General features: G+C 46.4%; 1 protein-coding gene across 3 annotated transcripts in view; it reads right to left on the minus strand.

Moving 5' to 3' along the window:
* Positions 1 to 211: 211 nt before the first annotated feature.
* The window catches only part of BCL2L13 (BCL2 like 13), a 44712-nt gene continuing 32668 nt past the window's right edge, over positions 212 to 12255 (minus strand). The window contains exon 7 of one of the 3 annotated variants that reach the window (XM_040593980.1): positions 212 to 7201. In XM_040593980.1, the coding sequence (XP_040449914.1) occupies positions 6389 to 7201 (813 nt within the window). In that variant the 3' untranslated portion in view covers positions 212 to 6388. Of the gene's footprint in view, positions 7202 to 9414; positions 9591 to 12255 lie in introns of those variants that run through there. The other 2 variants (XR_005827867.1, XM_040593981.1) reach the window with 2 other exon arrangements.

Consider the following 12255-nt stretch of genomic DNA (forward strand, 5'->3'; position numbering starts at 1 on the left):
AGCTCTTAAGAATTTCAATTTCCACCTGGATTTTTTTGGTATTGTCAGTTTTTTGTGTGCAAATATTCATGTTCCTCTAATTTACTACTGCTGATGCAGCAATGGAGACACTCTGGTCCTAGCCTTGTGCCTTGTGTAAGCAGAACCACCTTTATCTTTTGCTGCCTGCACTGGAACAGGAAGGGGAGAAAAGCACAAAGTAGTCTACACATGTTTTTGAAAACTGTACCATTTATTAAAGTGCAACCAGGGGGCATGGTCTTACAGCACTGTCCCATTAGCAGAGGGAAGAAATGTTATGTACCCCTTCACTTCAACTGAATATAGAACAGTGAACCTGGAAAGAACTTGTAAAGGTGGAAACACTTTTATTAACCCAATGGCACAAGAAGCTTTAGACAGTTTTCCCCAGGAGGGCTGCACTTGCATATTAAAAGGAACAATAGGACCAGTTCCTTGAATAATGGGTGACTTAAGGACCAGTCAGGGTCTCTTCCCCCAGGCAGGCCTCTTGAGAACAGAATTTGATATTCCTGGAAGTCCATCACTATCTGCTTACACCTAGCAGAAGATATCCCCTAACATGCATGCTTCAGTCAGTCCCATTACTCTTTGCTACTTAACAAATCAAGTGGCATTCTTTTGGTCTGAGTGGGTTTTAGCTTGATGCTTGAACAAAAGCTTAGAATGCGAGTTAAAAATGGGGACAGACCCCCTAAAGGTATAGCAGGAAGATGCATCCTCTGCAGCTTCTTCCGTCCAAATCAAGTGTTCCTTCCCTCCCCTGCAGATACTGCAGGGAGATCAAAAGCAGCTTCCACTGGAAGCTAACTGTAGCTCCCCCACTTCTACAGCATAACCATAGACCTCTAGCTCGGAGGAAGCAAGTCAGCCTACCCAAGAGACTGAGAGAGGGTCAGCTCTAAGTAGGGAAAAAAAACCTGATAAAAGTTATTTAACTTAAGGAGGTGGATCTCAGCCGTGTTGCGTTGTGGTTCCCCTGGATGTATTGGTAAACGCTGCAGCTGACCCCTTCCCAGCCAGCGCAGTTCTCATCCCTCCGCCAAGTACACGACTCAGGAGATTCACTTCGGTGTACACAACCGGAGTGCCGCTGCCCAGAGCCAGCCCTGCAGTCCCTGCTCCGTCTGGGCCTGAGCTAGCGCTGCCAGAGTCAGGTAGTGGTGGCTTAAATCTTATGAATGCCCCACCCCTCCTTTTTTTCATCACAATACGCAGCTTGCACTTTGAAGCACAGATGCATACGTGGAGTCAAAGCAATACTGTTCCTGTAACCTTCCTAGTGCCGAAATCCAGCAGACCAAGCCAAATTAAAAAGTTCTGCACAGCGTCTGCCTTCACTAGGTACAGGAAACGACGTGCCTCACCTCTCCATGTTTCACTGGGAAACACTTGCACCTGTTGTGTAACCTACTGGAGTAGACACTACTCCTATTGTATGTGTCTGCTCCTGTTGGAAAAAACACATACAAATACGCTGACCAGTATGTTTCATGCCTGGAATGAGACATTCTACTGAAGACCTGGGCTCTACCCCGGCATGGCAGCTGGGGCTGTGTTCACCCCTCCACTCCCACTCCCCTATTTCACAGCAAAAGAATCCAGTGATTACATTCTGAAATGCTGCAGCATGAGCTTGCTCTGGTTCAGTGCGTGAGAGACTATGCTGCCAGAAGCACTTCCCCCCCCTGCCCCCCCCCCCCCCCCCCGCCCCCCAAATAGCAACATCTACCTTACTAGGGCTTTGCTAGTACTGCCGTACCTCTCTAGCTGAAATTAACTGCAGGGAAGGTTTATAACCTCAGATTATTTTGTCTACTACAGTCATTAAAATGAAAAAAGACCCAACTTCAGAACTTTGCTTGTTTAGTACTGATGAAATTTTTCATTTGTGACCATTAGAAAGCATCCATTAGTTTAAAAATACAGTCCAAAATGCTAGCCTAGCTGTGATCAGAGCTACGTGAAAAGAAGGAAACAGGATTCTGGCAACAGAACATGCCCTGTGCAAGAGCACTCAGCACTACAGCTCTCACGCGGCCCTTGCGCTGCTGATGCCTGAGCACAGCCCCCGGCCAAGATGAAAAATCAAGCCCTCACAAACAAGGTGGATTCTTGGTAGTCATTTGCTCTCCAGACGGCAGGTCAGGAATGAAACAACCAACTGCAAACACTACAAAACAACAGGCACTTGACCTCCAGCCAGAAGGTAAACTGGTGTCCAAACCCAGGTGCAATACTAAACAGACCGTGCCTCCACTGCATCCCCTGGCTCTGTGCAAGGGGCTTCTCCCCGGTCTGCTGAGTACCTGGAGCAGGCGGCTGCTTGATGAGTCACATCCGCATGGACAGAAGGCTGCAGTAGCGTTGCTGTCTTGGCTCTAGTTGTGTTGCCTTGGGCCAAATCTAGTATTTTAGATCTGAAGTTATTTTCAGTATCTTTCAGCAGCCAAATTATCACCAAGAACCCCTACCCAGCTTCCACCTAGCGCAACCAGAACCAAAGCCTTAAGTTTTCAAGCGGCATCTCTGCGTGTGCTCAGTAATATTCCTATTTTGCCCCAGCTGAGCCGCTTGGCACTGCTGTGCCTGGATCTTCTGAAGTTTGAGGGGCTCGGGAGGCAGGAGCCCACCAGGCTCTCGCCCAGCACACTGCTGCAACAGGCAGGGGCCTGGCTCTGTGCCTGTGGTTTGGGCTTTCATGCAACAGAGGGATTCCAAGTTTCAGTCTTTGCTCCCAGCCTGCTCCAGGAATGCTTGCTGAAGAAAGCCCTTGCCCAGCTCCCAGCCACAACACCCAAAAGAGTATAGCTTAGAGTTAAGCACAACTGAAATTTAAGTTGCACCTTATCTTTTCCCTGCCAGCTCCTTAGTTAGCATCCTACCCACTGCAGTTCCTTAAGTATTTACCACTTCTTTGTAAACCAGTCCTCTGTTTACATCTCAGCTTTAGGGTGTGCTGCAGACAAGGATAAAGTGAAGAAAGAATGGGTCTAAGGTAGATATTTTGTTGAGGTACAGGCCACTTGAGAACAGATATTGAGGCACTTTTGGGAAGGGGATAAGCAACATGTGAGAGTAATTCTATATGCCCTATAAGTATATAGCTACTGCCTTTCCTCTGCCAGCTGCAAGAGATCCACTAAAGAGGTTACATCACGCTGTTCGGGGTAATTAGACCCTGCAGTTTAGGATTACTGTAATATACTTGAAGATATGGGGGGGGGGGGGGGGGGGGGGGCGCGCAGGGGGAACCCTTCAATTTTCTAGTTCACACCTAAAATAGAGCAAGCAGCCTGGCACTCGAGTCTGTAAGAACACTGTCATCTCAGCTTTTCCACCCTTGGTGACTTCCACTGGGCCTGTCCCAGCTGTGACCGCAGAACTCCACATTCAGCAGAATTCAAGTCCATAACTGACCTTTTTAGGTAACAGAGTGTTCCCAAAGGAAGGAGACACATACAATAAATTTTCTAAATGCATGGTCAGTGGGGTGGGGCAGAAGAGGGTAAAAATTCTTACCGACTAGTCAAAGCTGGAAGACCCTAAAATGAGAAGCAGAAGGGACCACGCAACCAAAACACATGGTGCAGATGATGCTCCATTAAATGTAGCAACACACCAGATAGTCAAGGCTTCTGCCTCACCGCGAAAATGCTTAACCAAGTAATTTATTCTCCTTATTACTTCTGCCACCTTACTGCTGTGTGTGGGAGACTACACTTTTTATTTAATGCCCCACTGGGCTCCTTGTGCCAACAAGCTAGGGGCTTCTTCCCTAGCTGCAATGGATTTATCCTTCTCGTCTGTCCTGCACCCCTTTCCTGAAACAACTGGGTGCAGAGAAAAACTAAAACACCACCACCACGACACCCCCCACTTTGTACACAAGTTATCCAGTGTTCACAAAGTCCATCTTTGCTTCAGAGTGCATGGCGGTACTTCTGTGTAACCTGCTGTGTGGCTACAGATGGGGGATGTCCCACATTGTAAATGCATCATCTCCACTAAGGAGAGGAAGTAGGTCAGGTGAAGAACGGCCTTTCTCCCACACAGAACACGCCTGGGGAAGAAACCAAAGCCATCAGCAAAGCAGCAGAGGGGCAGAGCTACCCCAACTCGCCACCAGGCAGTAGAGCAGCCCTTGTCACAGAGGAACAGCCAGGCACCCTCACAGACTGCGTCACTTGATAAACGCTTGCAACACGTGAAATGAAGCAAAACCATAAACATTTGTGCACGTCCATGACAAAAGGAGCATAAAGACACCTCTCCTCTCCACGTGAGGGAAGCTTCTGTGAGGGGCCAGGAGAGGGAACTGCGGTGGTGGGAAGGCAGACGTCAGAGAGTTCATGGTGTGAGGAGGTCCCAGTGACCAGTTCTGGGCACATAGCACAGCAATGAGAGTACCAGGAGGGCACCAGGAAATGGCAAAAAAAAGTCAATTCCATTTTGTAACGTGGTAAAGATGATTTTTTTTCTGTTGAGGCCAACCTGCTACCTTTTGTACATGGAGAAAGAGCAATCCACGATCAACAGAAAAGTCCAGAACTCCAGAGCTCCCAAGTTCGGTCCACACAACAGTACACACACGACAATCCTTCCTCTTAATATTCAACTTCACACGCAGTTCAAAATCCAGTAAGTTTTCTAGCAAATCCACTCATAAAAGCTTAAACAAAAAAAATTCCTCAGAATCTGCCTGGTTCTTACTGACTTCCCAGCATCCATGGGATACAGGTGGGACAGGAAAATGTAGCAAGAATATCCTAAAATAGAGAATGTGCTAAAATATCTTCATTCTCAGATCGCTTACGAAACAGGCTCATTAGAAGACATACTCTAGATAAGGTTATTTAGAAATAAAGGACCTTGTCTTTGTGCTTTATGAAGAGTAAGTTTCCCATAAGCTCGCATTTTGATTTCTACATTATCCCAAGTTCCCTTTCACCTAACTCCACCTGGTCTAAGTGACAAGGCCAGCACAAACGCTCTTAGATGCATCAGTAGTTCTGCCTGGAAAGCCTAGGGTCTTGCCCAGAGCTGCCGTATGGGCCAAGACAGACACTGAAACGCGCACTGAAAGAGGAACACCTGCGGCTGGATCTGACGTAACTAATATGTAATGGCAATACGCAACAAGTTTCTCTCCACGCACATTTGAAGTGGTGTGACTGCCAGGAAGAGGGATTTCCTTTTTGCCAAAGTAACCTCATCATTTGTGAACCTGTAAGTTTAGCTACTTACAGATTCAGAGTCACAAAAGAAGCCGCACTGAACAACACTCTTGAGTCAGGTCAGGAACAGGCAGAGAGAGATGTTTTAATGCTGTTTTGCTCAGTTACTAGAATCCATGGCTTTATCTTTCTGGGATTCTGTCACAGCCAAGACCAAGTTAGGACTAAACGTGCTCTGTGCTTAACCTGGGAAAGACATTACAGACTGCAGCATGATAAAGGACAGCATAGCATTTGACCTCTGAACAGCACAGGAGGCACTGGCCTCACTTCCACATAGTTTTGCAGTACCTTTGCTGAATATACCCTGGTATCAGAATAGTGATCAGAACGGTACCGTGTCCAGCATGAATTCTGCACCTCTGGTAACTCAAGGGTGGCAGTGAAGTGGGCTGGGAAGGAGCGGAGCAAATGGACTCTTGAACCAGCAAATAGCAGTGTCCCTCCACCTGGAACACCGGGATGCTCAGGGATAATACAGCTATACAGAGGCAGCATCTTTACAGGATGGGGCTCCAGTAAATGTTAGGGGCCAAAATCGGTGTGAGCAAAGAGGTAAGAATAAGCACTCTCCCACTGGGGCTTAGGAGGAACCTGCGAGGTTACGAGGAGCAGTGCTGTACCTGAGAGGAAGCCGAGACAAAAGGGAGACCAGCCTCTCGCTACAGGACTCAGGTGGGCTAATGTTTGTTAGAGGGGGCTTGGGGGCATGATGGGAAGTGACAAGACAGCACAGCTGCAATAGCGGTCAGTCTGAGAAGCCAAAAACTCCAGGGGTTGGCAGCAGCTGGCTGTCCTCTTCCCCTGGGGATTCTCTGTTCCAGTTCCTAGAGTATGAGCACCCCTTTCTTCAGCACCTGCACTTAAGTTCTTAAATTTGCAGAATTTATTATTATTATTTTTAAAAATACCCCTGTACTTTAGTCACGAAAAACCAGTCCCCGCCCCAATTCTACTAAAAACATGATTGTCCATAGCTGGAGGCTTATTGAACAGCCTCACCCCATCACCATTAAGTTAGTCAAATGTCCAATTAAACAGCAGGCAGCTCAACCTTTAGGTAACACAACTATAAAAATCGGATTGTGCTCTCTCCTCTCTCCCCCCTCCTCCTCCTCAAGAGAGCTCCCTTACTTTTTTCTAAGCGCCAGCGCTACTCCGACCGCTACAGCTAATATAGCTACCGCAGCAGCCCCACCGTACAGCAATATAGATTTCCCTTCCGGCAATAAGATAGGCTTCTCCTCTGCAGCGGAGGATTTCTCTTCTATTTCTTCCAAATGGCCCTCTTTCCCCACTTTTTTTTCCCCTGGAAGCAGTATTTTCTCAGGTTCTGGTGCAGCCTTTTCTTCTGATGGGGCTAACTTTGGGACAGGTTTACTTAATATGGGGATTTCAGGTTCAACAAGCTCTTCGGCCACTTTTCCCTTTTCCTCCTGTTTCGTACGCAGAAGTGCGGAGGGATGTGCTTTTTCAACAGCAGCAATTTCAGCTTGAGGTTTTACTTCCTGTAAAGAAGCAGGGGTTTCGGGAAGCGCTGCCTGCACGGTCTCTGCAGCGACGGCTGACACCACTGCTTCCTCAATCCCCTCCGGTATCTCTTCCTTCTCCACATGAACAATATCCGAGTTGGAAGAGTTGTTCTCACTCCTCTCTTCACCCCCTCCGTTGCTGTCCAGGCTTTTGACTTCTTCAGGATCCATGGCCACTTGCTGCCAGGACTCGGGTCCCAGGGAGACTGGCAAGCTCTCCGTGTGCCAGCTCTGACTCGCTGACAGGGAGACAGGCAGGCTCTCCGACTGCCACGACGTGGTCACCGTGGGGGACTCTGGGGGGCTCACCTGTCCCGAGTTGTCACTGGTCAGGATGTAGATGTCGTTACTGTCCTCTGCGATGAGCCCGGGGTACTCTTCCTCTTCACATTCCAAAGTAAAGACTGTCCCCTACGAACGAAAAGGAGGACACAACTCATGAGCAAGGGATGGCTTCACACTTCACAGCATTACCTCCCCGGTACGGGGAGGAACACAACACCTGGAAACCTAGCGGGGCTGGAAGAAAGGTGAGAGGGGCCCTGCAGGAGCAGCAGCTGTCTGACCCGCATTTTAGAAGAGATTACAAAACCCAGCTAGTCCCAGCTGGCATTTCCAGAGAATGGAACCATTTGTAAGAGTTTTGCTGGGAGCTCCTCCTTTCCCTGGTGTTCCTGCATCACTGAGCACATCACCAAAACACACCGTGTGGGCATTATTAACCAGAGAACAAGATACCGAAGTCTGAAACCAAACTGAAACAAAGAAAAAGAAAGCAAACACAAGTACATGAGCCCAGCTGAATACCACTCCTTTCTCCTTTTGCTGCAAGTGCTCTGTATTGCTCCTCCATTTTCATCTAACAGCATTACTCTTACATTCTTTTCTTTTTTTTTTTTTTTTTTTTGCATTTCCAGTGCTATCTGAAGCCTGTATTTCTACTTTGTACCAACAATCTGGAACCTACAATAATTCTAGGATTTTACTATAAACAAATTTAGCTATTCTTACATGAGTTCACTTTCCAAGATTGTCATCATAACTTTGGCTACACAAGTTAAAACGGAGTACAGACATCCGAAGACACTAACAGGGTTTGCTTGCTTTTATTTAGCTAGGAAAAATCTGTAGGCATTTAAAAATTTAACAGTGGGTTCCAGTTAGAGAAACTGCAAGTGTAAAATACTGACTGATTCCCACCTTACAGAAACAGCAGCATTGCCAATCCTAGTCACGCATGGACTGCCGAGTACATTACACAGAAGGGGTTTGCTTCAAGCAGAAAAAGGGGAAAAAATGAAATACAGAAGAAGAACCTAAGATGGGTGTGATACCAAAAAAGTAAAAATAAAAGAAAGAGGACAGAGTAACCCCCAAGCTTGCTATGTCACAGTAGTCTGTGAAAGCTATTAACAAAGATTCAACTACCTCCTTGCTCTTAACAAAAATTATTTGAACGTTTTATCAAGTACTGCAGTGCTGACAGCCCCTTCTATACAAATTCCTCATTCAATTATCAAGCTCTCCTGTACAGTCCTATCAGAACATGAAGAAAAAAACTCCACTTCTATTTCTCCCTGCTCCCTTCCACATGCAATAGCTCTCCTAAAGCACTCCAGGTGGTTGTCTCCCTCTTTTTTAAACCCTTCCCAGCACCTGTGAATTTGGGAGGTGGTTCTGCTCCAGTCTTCTACCAATGGTTTCCCATTCCAAGACACCTCCTACGGTTGTTCCACAACTTTTTATGGATCCATGCAGTGATCCATGTCAGCAACTGATCCAAGTTAAAAACACACACATTCCTTATTTTGCTGAGTTGTTTTTAATGCTGATCAGTGTCCTACCTGGTGCACTGAGACCCTCCCAGTGCATAAGTGCAACCAGGGGTGAAGCAGGGCCAGCAGCTGCACCTGTTTGCACTGATGCTGGAAAAGCCAAATCAGTATCAGCACTGCGCTTAGAGAGCAGAAGGAAAATTCATTTCAGCTTTGCTAACTCCCAATCATCACTTAGCTCCTAATATGCAAGGAGTTCAGGGCCTACAAGTCAATGGCTTCCAACTCTGAGTAGGCATACTTGCAGATCTTGTAGTGCCTAGGCCAGCAGCAATGCACTTTTCTCTCAGGGAAGCACAAGAGGCCCAGACTCTCCATGGACACAGGTGTACTTTCCACAGAGACATCAGACATACTGCAACTCCTCGCTTCCCTAGAAGGGGGAAGGCTCTTCACACACACCAAAAAAAAACACCAAGAAAAAAAAAAGTGAGTTGACAGGCGCAGAAGAGACAGCAGAAACACTGCTGGTCATTGGCAGCAGCTGCAGCGACAGCAAATGAAGCAGGAGCAGACCCCCATTGAAAGCACTACACTGGTACTTGAGAGAGCTGTGCAACTTGCAGCAGCAACACTTTAATCTTTCATGGTGGAAATTACGACTGTACCATCAAACTTTGTCAAAAGGGGTCAGTGGAGCCTGAGTTAAGTATGGGAGTGAGGTTTCTCTATCCACTCCCCCCAAACCATACCATTTTGCAAAACTCGATGGACCCACTCCTGGAGATCTCTGTACCATAGCGAAGGCTGTAGTACAGAACGGCACCATGAACGCAGGATTTTTGTAAGGTATTGTGGCAGAGGTGGGACGCAGATCTCATCTCAGGCCATGGAATTTTGGAAGACATTTGTGTATGAAGAAAGGAATCTTGTAGAACACTTCAAAAGGAACTTTTCTTCAAAAGTGCCTTTAAATTGCTTGGATGTGGGAAACACCATTCTGCTCGGTAATATGTTCTGACACTCTAAAGAGAAATGATGCACAGAGTTCCTCAGAGGAGGGGTTAAAAGCGATCAAGCCATTCACTAACCATTAAGGATCACCACAAAATCTTGATTCAGAATGAAATAAAAATTAATAAAGCATTACACTCAGACACCACATACACGCCAACAAACCCAAAGCAAGTTCTACTCTGCGAGCAGTAACTGACAATTCAAGACTCCAGTACCCTCCTGAAAGTCATGCCTCATTAGACTCACTGAAGTTTTTTTTAAATGCAGCTGAGGCCATTTAAACAAAACAGAGCTCTACGACCTAGGAGGAAGCAACCGGCATCGCTAAGTAAGGATGATGGAAAAGAAGAGCCCAGAAGCTTAAGTAAAGGCAGAGATTACCAGATCCAAAGAAACCAAATACTGAGCAGCGTGGGCCAAGGCAGCTTGTGAGAACAGGACCCCATACGCAGTGCCGACCTGTCCTGTTCCAGCAGACACTTGAGAGCAGCACAGCAAGGAGCTGGTCACTGTGGTTAGCTTCCACCACCCTGTGCTGAGGATGGAGAGGTAACCTGCTGTCCAGACATTCTGAGGTTGCACATTCACTCCTTTGATCATCAGGATTTTCTCTGGATGTTGATTAAGCAGGAAATGCTCTCACTGTAATATAAAACACTAACAGACACCTATGATCACAGCAAAGTTGTTATTTCCACATGTGACTACAGACTCAGAACAATTAAACAACAAAATAACTAGGGGTAAAACCTGCAATCTCATGAACCTCTACACTACCCTCCTCTCTGCTCAGCTCTACCCTTCCACAAATCAGAATAAATTTATTTCCTAACCACAGCACATCACAACACGCCAGTCTATGTGATCTGACGCTAGCAAAAAGAACAGGGACACACACAACTTGCAAAGGCTCTTCTTTTAACATACCACTGGAAGGAAGTGCACCCATGCAGCTGCTACTGGTTCAACACGAAGCATATGAAAAAACATTCCAAACCCACGCTACGCTTCTATGGCCTTGTAAGCTCTGGCAGTTGTAGGAAACTTCTTTTCAGTAATAAACTAAAAAAAGCACCAACTAGGGCCATATTCAGATGACCTGAATTGCCCTTAAGTCATACAGTGTGCACTGGCGAAAGCCAAGCGCTTTTGAGCAGTGACTCAGCAGCCTGTGGCAGGGAGGAGGGAGCCACCCATAGTCAGTGGGGACAATCGGATGCAGACTGTGCTGAAATTGAAGCCATCCTGATACTCCGCAATGCATATTCCTCCAGCCTCTGCTTCTGCTCCATTCCTGACCCACGACTCCTAACTTTCCCCTTTCCTCTCATAAGGAAAATCAAAGTAACCTTTAGAGGTAACCCACAGATGATTTTACTGTGATAAGGATGAAGAATTAATATACACAAAGTACCACCACAAATACTATCTGGGCTGGTAGCTGCTCAAGCCCAGAGAAGTATCTTAGCTCAGTATCTTGTAATGCTAGACCCTCAGCAGGTTAACAAAGGATGGGGAGGCAGCATGGATGCACAAGGGTCGGGCGTTCGTTATTCCCCCCTATCAGGGCATTTTTTAAAGGCCACATGCTTTGCTGGAGCACTTTCACTGGAGATATGTTTCTCACAAAATACAGGTAAGATCTGGGCATATGCTAAGTGTAACGTGCAGAATAAACTGCTTTGGAGAGAGTAAGGAGAGGAAGGAAGGAGTAGTAATATGGAGAACAAGGGCAATCCTCAACATTTCAAATACTTCATTAATACATGTACAAACACTACACCCCCACCCTGCCTTCAGCAGAAGGGAGGGCCTAGGAAGCTCAATCACCTTATTGTTCCTTTTCTCACGCAGCCTGCACTGACCTCAAAAGAGTTACCAGTCGCTGGCTCCCTATAAATCAGAGCCTTACAAAGCCTGGCTGATTCCCTTCTGTCTTTACAGACAATTTAACTTCCGTGTCAGTGCCTCAGGGACACAACTCTCCAAGCTTGAAGAGAGATCACCCGAGGTTGGGAAACCTGGGGGAAAGCTAACACACTGACTGTCAGTGGGTAATTTCACGACTTTTTCATTAAAAGCTTATGAAGTTTTAATTGAAAAGCCAGACAGTAATAGGCATTATTTAGGATCCACGATTAATATTTCTTGAGCTGAATTGAGAAAGTCAAGAGGATAAAGCTACTGATTCAGCTGAGATTTGCACTTTGTTGTTTGGCGTGGGTTTTTTCTTTTAAAGCAGCTGCAATAAAAACTAATGACATTTAGGACAATTCTCTTGATTCATCTACAGATGTGACCCAGAAGCAAAGCTCCCACAGAGAGATTAATTCAGGACACGATGGAACATGTGGAAGGATTTTTAATAACCTGAGCCCTTACATAAGCCCTGCGCTTTAGATTTAAAGGTAAATAAGGAATGTATGTAAGCATTTCTCTGTCTGCTTTGTTTATTGTAAATGGGTACTCATCTGCTCCACACCAGAAAAATCAGAGTTCCTCGTTTTCAAATCTGGGATGGGAGACTTGCAGACTTGGGAGTGCTTTTCTTCATCCAGCACACTTACAGAACCATGTGTACGTCGAGAGAAGCAGAAGTCAGTCAGTCCCTCACCACAGCGCCTTGCCACCCCCAATGCCAACCACTGCTACTTGAGGGAAGTCTTGGCACAA

Source organism: Falco naumanni, chromosome 5 (assembly GCF_017639655.2).
Source record: "Falco naumanni isolate bFalNau1 chromosome 5, bFalNau1.pat, whole genome shotgun sequence".
Lineage (NCBI taxonomy): Eukaryota > Metazoa > Chordata > Aves > Falconiformes > Falconidae > Falco > Falco naumanni.